Source organism: Lipotes vexillifer, unplaced genomic scaffold (genome assembly GCF_000442215.2).
Source record: "Lipotes vexillifer unplaced genomic scaffold, Lipotes_vexillifer_v1.1 scaffold496, whole genome shotgun sequence".
NCBI lineage: Eukaryota > Metazoa > Chordata > Mammalia > Artiodactyla > Lipotidae > Lipotes > Lipotes vexillifer.
The window spans coordinates 3,588,285-3,596,745 of record NW_006786690.1 but is presented as its reverse complement, the minus strand read 5'-3'; the positions used below and the strand labels follow the sequence as shown (position 1 = coordinate 3,596,745).

The 8,461-nt window shown below is 44.8% G+C and overlaps 1 protein-coding gene across 1 annotated transcript in view; it reads left to right on the top strand.

The window, feature by feature from the left end:
- PITHD1 (PITH domain containing 1) overlaps positions 1–6,338 on the top strand; it is a 6,771-nt gene extending 433 nt beyond the window's left edge. Inside the window, exons 2-7 of the mRNA XM_007459175.1 lie at positions 1–165; positions 808–851; positions 1,219–1,296; positions 3,998–4,102; positions 4,771–4,879; positions 5,395–6,338. The exon at positions 1–165 is cut by the window's left edge and continues 10 nt beyond it. Coding sequence (XP_007459237.1) covers positions 1–165; positions 808–851; positions 1,219–1,296; positions 3,998–4,102; positions 4,771–4,879; positions 5,395–5,496 — 603 coding nt within the window. The 3' untranslated portion in view covers positions 5,497–6,338. The remainder of the gene's footprint in view (positions 166–807; positions 852–1,218; positions 1,297–3,997; positions 4,103–4,770; positions 4,880–5,394) is intronic.
- The last annotated feature ends 2,123 nt before the right edge of the window (positions 6,339–8,461 follow it).

Here is an 8,461-nt window from a genome sequence, read left to right as displayed (position 1 = left end):
TGCCGCTGCGCCGCCGAACGTGAGGAGCCTCCCGAGCAGCGCGGCCTGGCCTACGGCCTGTACTTGCGCATCGACCTGGAGCGGCTGCAGTGTCTCAACGAGAGCCGCGAGGGCAGCGGCCGCGGCGTCTTCAAGCCGTGGGAGGAGCGGACCGACCGCTCCAAGGTGGGCCTTCCGGGGCCTCGGCGGGCGGGCGGGCGGGGACCCGCGTGGGGCCTCAGGCCGCCCATCTGCTCTGTCAGCCTCATTTCTGAAGTTAAAAATAACCACGGCCCTGTTGCCAAGCGCTTTCCCGTGCCCGTCTCCTGCCACTCCTTTGAGAGGCGTGTTACAGGGTCGAATCTCCCCATTTTGTAGGTAGAGGAGCCGAGGCCCAGAGACGGGAAGGGGCGCTTTGCTTTACACGGCCAACGTTCAGTTCCAGGGCTGCGGGGGGTAGTGAGGGAGGATGACCCATCAGGGCGTTTTCCCTGCCGTTTGACCACTGGTCCTAGTGGCTGCCGGATCACTTATTGCCTGATGAAGACCGAAGACCAGCCTCGGGAGATGAAGCACGTTATCCTATCTAGAGTATTTACCATTGTGGGGCGTAGAGCCATTTGAAAGCTGTGGACCGCATAGGCACAGATCTCTGCACACAATTTCAGGAGGCTAGTCGGTGCTGGAAGTTAATAAGTGCTGGAAGACTGAGGGCGATTGACTATCTGCATTGCACTCCAGCTGTAAAGCAGGGTGGAAGATACCTAAAATCGTAGGCGCTCAGCAAATATTTGTTGCTTTCTCCTCTCTCCTCCCTCTCCCCTCCAGTTTGTTGAAAGTGATGCAGATGAAGAGCTTCTGTTTAATATTCCGTAAGTATTTCTTTGGTGCTTGCCTCAGGCTAAAGAGGCTGTACCCAGTTGCCTTACCAGGATTCATTCCATGGTTGTGTCAAGAGCACACCTCTGTTTCTGGAAATGGGGTAAATTACTGAGGTGGGTGTGAGTAGCTTTCTTGGTGCAGAAAAGATGTATTTGTTAAAAGATAACTGAGAAGTCAAGGTAAATTTTTTAGAACCAAAGAATGCCAGAGGCAGACATGATCTTAGAAATTATCTAAGTACAAGTCTGACACATGAGTAAACTGAAGCCCAGTAAGGGGAAGGGCCTTGCCCGGGGTCACACAGCTCAGCAGAGATTGAACCCCAGGTTGACAACCCTCTTTTTTGCATTCTGGCAGATTTACAGGCAATGTCAAGCTCAAAGGTATCATTATAATGGGAGAAGATGATGACTCACACCCCTCTGAGATGAGACTGTAAGTGGCAAGGGTCTAGGCCCTCAAGAAGCTCCTATCCCTTTTTCTCTTTTCTCTGGTAGCACTTTATTCCAGAATAGTCTAATTTTTTTCTTTTTACTGGGTTAAATATCCCCTCCCCCTCTTAAAAAAAAGTCTTATGTTTGTTCTGCATCAGAATACACTTATCTCTTCCTGAATTAACGACATTTTTAGATTAAGTATCTTTAGGGCCAACAGCTTGTCAAGTATTTGCTGTGGCACCATTGGCATCCTGTAAATGCCAACTGTTGATGACTTTGCAGTTTTCTTAATAACCCAGCTGCAGATCTCAAATGATCTTTAAGGAGTCTACTTTGGGGTTAGCGTCAACATCTTCCCTTGCTGTTTCAGACAATTACAATCTTTCTGTGTGTTTTGTTGAGATGGAAGCAGTCCATCTGAGTTTACATGGCCTTTAGTTAGCAAAATTCTATATACCTCTTGTAACATGGAATCTGTTCATGCTAGAGCTAGTACTCCCTTTCTGACAAGTTGCCTTATTCCAGCATAGCCTTTCTAGAGGAGGGGAAACTGCTTTCTGAGGGCTGGAGAAGCAAATATCAGAAGAACTTTACATAAAAAGTTCTTCTGAAAAATTGATCAATTTAAATGAGAGATTTAAGAAATGGACACTATTTTTGAATGTTAGAAACATGAATTTGAAAGCAAATCCACATATTTAATCATTGTAAGGAAACAAAGTACGTTTGAGTTGATGCTTTCTGGGACTCGTTTACTTGCGAGATGGATTGACTGGACAAGACTAGACATCCATGTTGTGTTGTAGTTAAGAGGGGGCTCGGGTAAATACTCGGGTTCAAATTCTGGCTGTACCGCTTGCTAGCTGCATGACTTGGGTGTTACTTCTCTGTATCCCAATGTTTCCATATGTAAAATGGCAATAATAGTCTGAACCTCTTAAGATTGTGGAGAGAAATGAGCTATAACATGTAAAGAGCTTAGAATAAATCTGGAACGTAGTATGTGCCCCGTTTTGTTTTGTTGGTTGGTTGGTTTTGGGTGAGGGGTTTGGCTGTGCCGTGCAGCTTGTGGGATCTTAGTTCCCCGAACAGGGATTGAACCTGGGCCCTCAACAGTGAAAGAGCAGAGTCCTAACCACTGGACTGCCAGGGAATTCCATAGTATGTGCCTGGTTTTGGAAAGGCAGGTGCAAATGCTTATAGAGCCCTCAGTTCTAAGCACTTTGCACTTTATCAAATCTAAGATGTCATTGATTATAAAATGCACCATTATTTTATGTACCATTGATAAAGAAAAAAGCAGTATCTGTTCAACTATGACTTGTCACTGATACATTCTGAAAAGTTAACTTGAGACCTTAAATCAGTGAAATTTGAACACAAACTAGGTGTTAGATGATATTAAAGAATTATTGCTAATTGTTAAGTTGTTCATTGTAAAATGCTATCATATTTGTTTTACGAAGTCCTTACTTTGTAGAGATGTATACGGACATATTTATGAATGAAATGATACGTTTGAGATTGCTTCAGAATATCAAGCACAAACAAAATGGGGGTGATAGTCAAAATTGGCATGATCTTGATTATTGAAGCTCAGTAATAAGTATATGGAGATTCATTATATTTTCTCTTTACTCTTATGTATGTTTGAAATTTTCCATAGTAAAATTTTTTAACAAGTGTGTCTCTTAGAATTGATTCAATTTAATATCCACATCAAGTGTATGGGATATGTACTATCACTATCCCCATTTTACAGATGATGAACTAAGAGACAGATTAAATCACTTGCCCAAAATTACACAGCTGGTCAGTGACAGAACCAGGCTTTAAACCTAGGAAGTCAGGCTCCAGAGACACTGCTTTTAACCACAGTGCTACACTGCCTCTCATAATGCTGCTTATAAATGTTCACTATTATTATTATTCTGTGCATCATTCTTAGAAACACTTCGAAGCAAACATTTGCTTTCCTATGTTACCTGCATTTTGCTGCAGCTAATATCTAGGCCCCTCCCATGTGGGTGTGTCAATAAGACACTAGAGATTGGGGGGGGGTGTGGCCCAGTCCTTTAGAGTTTGTGAGTTACGGAGGAGACTGCTGTTTCTTAGGTATGTCTGAAAATTTGTTTCTTTACTAGCAGTTTTACTTAACTTTCCCAAGCCCATTGTGAGTTGGCGGCCTTTTGTGCTTTCTTCAAAATGGAAATCCCCAAGTTGTATTTTTTTAAGACTTGTAAGATGACTCTGTATATAGGGTAATTTTGAACACAGAAAAATGCTTGAGTGTTGGGTTACCTGATCTTATCTCTTAACTGTGTTTAAGATGTTTCTGCCAAAGTATTTTTTCCCCATGAGTAAGCTGTTTTATTTAACATCCTCAGCTTGGTCTGAATGTGCTGAGTTGCTTATTTTCTCCATGCGTTTGCTGCATGTGACCCAGTTTGAGCTATCGCTTTGTGTATTGCTTCTCATGCGCTCTTAACCCACTCAAAGATGCCACTGGCTTATGTTGCAGTTCTCAGCTCTTGTTGGATTAAAGATATTTGTGTATAAATGCCAGTAAAATGCCGTTTCCAAAATTTGATCTCCTGTTGATAGAACCGAGGGCAGTTGAGGAGTCAGTAGGAAGTTCTGAGAACCTGAAAAATGTGATAATGCACATTTCTTGATTTTTCTCCCCTTTCCTTTCTCAGGTACAAGAACATTCCACAGATGAGCTTTGATGATACAGACAGGGAGCCAGATCAGACCTTTAGTCTGAACCGGGATCTTACAGGAGAACTAGAGTATGCTACAAAGTAAGCACTGGGCCTCTCTTCCACCCTTTGGCTTCTGAGAATGGCAGGCGCTCCCTCACTTGCAGTGAGCATCTGTGCATTAGCATTTAGCGGGCTGGCAATTGTTTTTGGCCCATCTCCTGCTTCCTTAGCATCAGAAACAAGTTAAAACAGTGGAGAGGCCTGATCCTAGGCTTGGTCAAATTTTGGCAGAGGTTCAGTGCAAGCCACAGACTTGTTAACCTGGAAGCAATTGACAGATTTGAATGAGCTCCTAGTATGGTCTTAGGAAAGATGTTTTCAGAATTCCTCTTTGCATAGTGGGCTTATAGCAGCCAAGTTACCTGTGACCACCTTACCTCTCTCATTTTCCTACTGAGCTTGCTTTCAGATCCCTGCGTGGTTGCACAGCATTTCTCATTCCTCTTCCTTGTGGGTAGGGGCAGTGTTGATTCATTTTTCTGTCCCTGTTGCCTTGGACAAGATCTGGCAGATGTTCAGTAAATGTTCACTGTATTCATTGCTTGCCCAAAGGAGAAGAATGAGACGTAAGACCCCAAGATTGTTCTCTGACACTTGCCTGGGTTTTGCCACAAGATGGAGCTGGAATTGACTTTTTTGACATGGGTAGTGAGCTTCTCACTGAACTCTTAATTGTTGTCTTCTCTCTCCACTCTTTCATCCTCTAGAATTTCTCGTTTTTCAAATGTCTATCATCTCTCAATTCATATTTCAAAAAACTTTGGAGCTGATACCACAAAGGTCTTTTATATTGGCCTGAGAGGAGAATGGACTGAGGTAAGATGGGGTTGGAAGTATTATTGCCCCTCTAATATGTGTACATATGTTTGTATATCTGCATGCTGTGGTAGTAGGAGCTTGAAGGAAAGGAAAAAGAGCAAGTGAGACATTGATTGCTCCCAGTCTAGTTTTTCTTGGTTTCATCACTGTCTCATTTGACAGGCTATAGGAATTTTAAGGGGGTTGAAATAATACAGTTGATATCAATGCAGTTTTTCACCTTAAAATTCTTTCCTTCATTTAACCTTTCTTGTTCTGGGCACCAGAGATAGGGTGATAAACAAGATAGACAAGGTCTTCTTCTCATGGTGCCTCCATTATAGTGGAGGAATGAATCTTCTAAGTGATGGGATGAATCATTGATTCGATCTTACCCAGGCTTCTCAGGATAAAAAGAATCAGAAGGGGGAAGAGATTAGATGATGACTTCTAGAAAAGAACCTGAATAAGGACCACTCCGTTGAGTGGTCTGGGCAATGGCCAGCTGACCCAGCCTCTCAATTTTCTTGCAGCTTCGCCGACATGAGGTGACCATCTGCAATTATGAAGCATCGGCCAACCCAGCTGACCACAGGGTCCATCAGGTTACCCCACAGACACACTTTATTTCCTAAGGGCTGGCCAAGGCTCCCACAGAGGCGTTGTGTCAGTGAAGATGTACGACATACTGTTGGGAAAGACAGAGAGAGATGGGGCTCCAGAGAGAGTTGGCTGCCACAGCCTCTGCCAAGCTTTGTCTTTGGGGCTTGCTGCAGAAACCTGACCTATGGAAGACACCACACCCCCGGGAAGGGTCGTGTGGGTGCCAAGGGACAATCGTGGTTCTCTGGGGCCCTGCAGACGTTGGGTCTTGGGGTGGTCAGCACCTGGCAGTCATGGATAATGCCTGCCTTCTCAGTTAATGTGGCCACGGGATCCCAAGTGTCTTGTTGCTTTGTGGCAGGATTTTTGTGTGACTTGTTTTTTTTAAATGGAGACTCCTCCTGGGCTGCAGTAAACTTTGTGAAGCCTCAGCATTGTGTTCGTATTAACCACCAGGAGGGTGTCGAGCTAGAAATCCTTGTCCCTGCGTGCTCCTTCTCCCTGTCACCTTTCACCATTCTTGTCAAGCTGCCCAGCTTGGATTTGTCTGTGGTGCGCTAGTGTCCCTTGGTTATAGTTAGAAGAGCAAGAATCTCCGGATAACGCTTAAGAGGTTGAGAAGAAGTTCTTTTTTCCTGCTAACCAGGTAAGCAGTGTGAGGAGAGCATGGGCATCGTTTCTGTGTTTGTTGGGATCCTGGTCGGGGTAAGATTGGGACTTAGATAAGATTCCTCTTGGGACATCCTTGATATTTATTAGCTTCTAACTAGTGTTGTAAGCCCAGTGGCAGAATTTGGAGATCTCAGTTCTTCTGTTCATGGATTTTTATTCACTGTGACTAATAAGCTTCCTAATAAATCCTTGCCAGACTTAATGTTTGTATATTCTTTTGAGTTCTTGGTAGTACTCATGAAACCTTTACTGAGAACTGTATGAAACTTTGAAATCTGTTGTTGTTGTTTTCGACCAGGTAGATGATAAGTGCCACAATTAAATCGACACTAGATCAGTATCTCCAGGAAAGGTCAGGTTTAATTCTGTACAGTAGGCTAAAAACGCACCTACACCCACCCACCCACATTTTGTAAAGAAGAAGGGAGGTTAAAAACCTTATATTCCATTTCTTAGTTAAGGAAGTAAGTTGTGAGGTGATGTTTACAAAAACAAGGGAGAACAGATTCTGGAGCTCATCAGAAGAAATGATGGTGAGGAAAGTGAAGTGAGCAGGCCCTGAAGTCTGAAGGTAGACCCAAGAAGTTGGACTTAAGATTTGAAAGTCAGTACGGCCATCGGACAGAATTTAAGTATCCTAAAAGAGGGGATTTAAAGTGGTCAGTATTCTCTCCTTTGCAGAAAATAGAAACACTTGATAATGGAAATTAGTGTTGAATTTAATCCTATTGAGAGAATGCCTCAGAGGGATTGGCCCACCGTTGCTATCCTGTTTCTCCAGCTTATCCTGGGGAAAGCCTGCCACCACCAAGCCTTTCCCGAGCCTCAATTTCTAAAAATGCAGCCTGAAATCAACCAGAATGCAAATACAATTCTAGACGCACCAAGGGTCCTACTCACTCCGCCACAGTCTTTTTATTTCAGTTGGGTCATTTGGAGATAAAGAAGGGCTATGCTTTAATTTGGAGTAGGGGGAAAATAAAGTTAGAAGTGTTAGAGCAGACTAACCATTAATCCCACTAGCGCTAATCACGGGTAGCCTCCGAGACAAGGCCTCTGAATTTGAGCTTCACTCTGAAGAATTTGCTCAAAGTGCCACAGTGTCTTAGGTGATTGGGGTGCAGGAGGAATTGTCTGTTCTTCCACAAGCAGACCCAGCAGGGGTTCTGGGAGTGAGAGCAACTGTGTTGTCCTCATCCATTCACCCCCTTTCCAACCCTGGATCCTTGGCCTGCTCTGGTCCTCTGGACCCAAAGTTTTCCTGCTCTGTGTCCTGCTGAGCCCTTAAGACCAAACTGCCTCTTAACCTGGGAAAAAGTGCTTTGTTGAGCTTCCAGATATACTGTTTTCTTTCAGTTCAAAAAAAACTAGTGTACATTAAGCTGGGCAAATGAGTCCTAAGCTGCTGAGGGATGACTCATTTCCTGTGTGCAGATGCCCACAGGCTCTGTCAGGGACATGGTCCTGCAACCCAGTTTGCCTCCCCTTCCAGCCTTTATGTGGACCTTGAGCCCCATTCCACTTTTTCCGATGCTGCAAGGAGCAAAGGGTGACTCGGTGACCAAATGAAACCTTCTTTGTTAACAACTGGAGCTCGCTGATGGTGGTATTTTGTGCACTGTCTGTGTGGTATTGCTTGCTGAGGGCAGAGCTAAGACAACACTTCCGATTCCTGACCAGTTGTCTCGGACACTGCTGATGCCAGTGTTCTTTTCTCCCAGGGTCCTTTTTAGAGTCATTATGTCCTCAACGCTGTGATTTTACACTGTATAGAGCATTTCCACACGGCCTCATTTGAGCCTAACAGCAAAGCTGTGAAGTAAGCTGGGTGGTTATTGTCACCGTTTTACAGCTCAGGGAGCAGGTGCAGGGGCAGCATTACAGTGTAATCCTGAGGTTGCTGTTTACCTCCCTCCCCTGAGCCTCAGTTTCCTCATCTTTAAAATAAGGTTGGAAGACTAGATGGTCTCAAAGTGTCTTTTCAGCTGAGTGTATGACTTTATCCATGACTCTGGAACAGGACGTGAGGGCCCAGTTGTGGAAACCCAAGACCATAAATGGATGGGAAGGTGGGAAACTCTGCTAGTGTGAGGAATGCCTCTCCTTCAGGACAGGTTTCCTCCAGGAGGCGCACGGGTGGTGGTAGCAAGTGGGAGCCACGGAGGCACTGTCTAGATTCGGCCGGAGACTCCGTGGCTTGGTTATGGGGAGTGGCCCCACCGTACCCAACATGGCAGCTCCTATCTGAAGAAACCCCGACGCCCACTTCCGGGTTCCGTACCGCTGGCCAGGCTACTTCCGGCAGCGCGATGGCTGGGTTCCCGG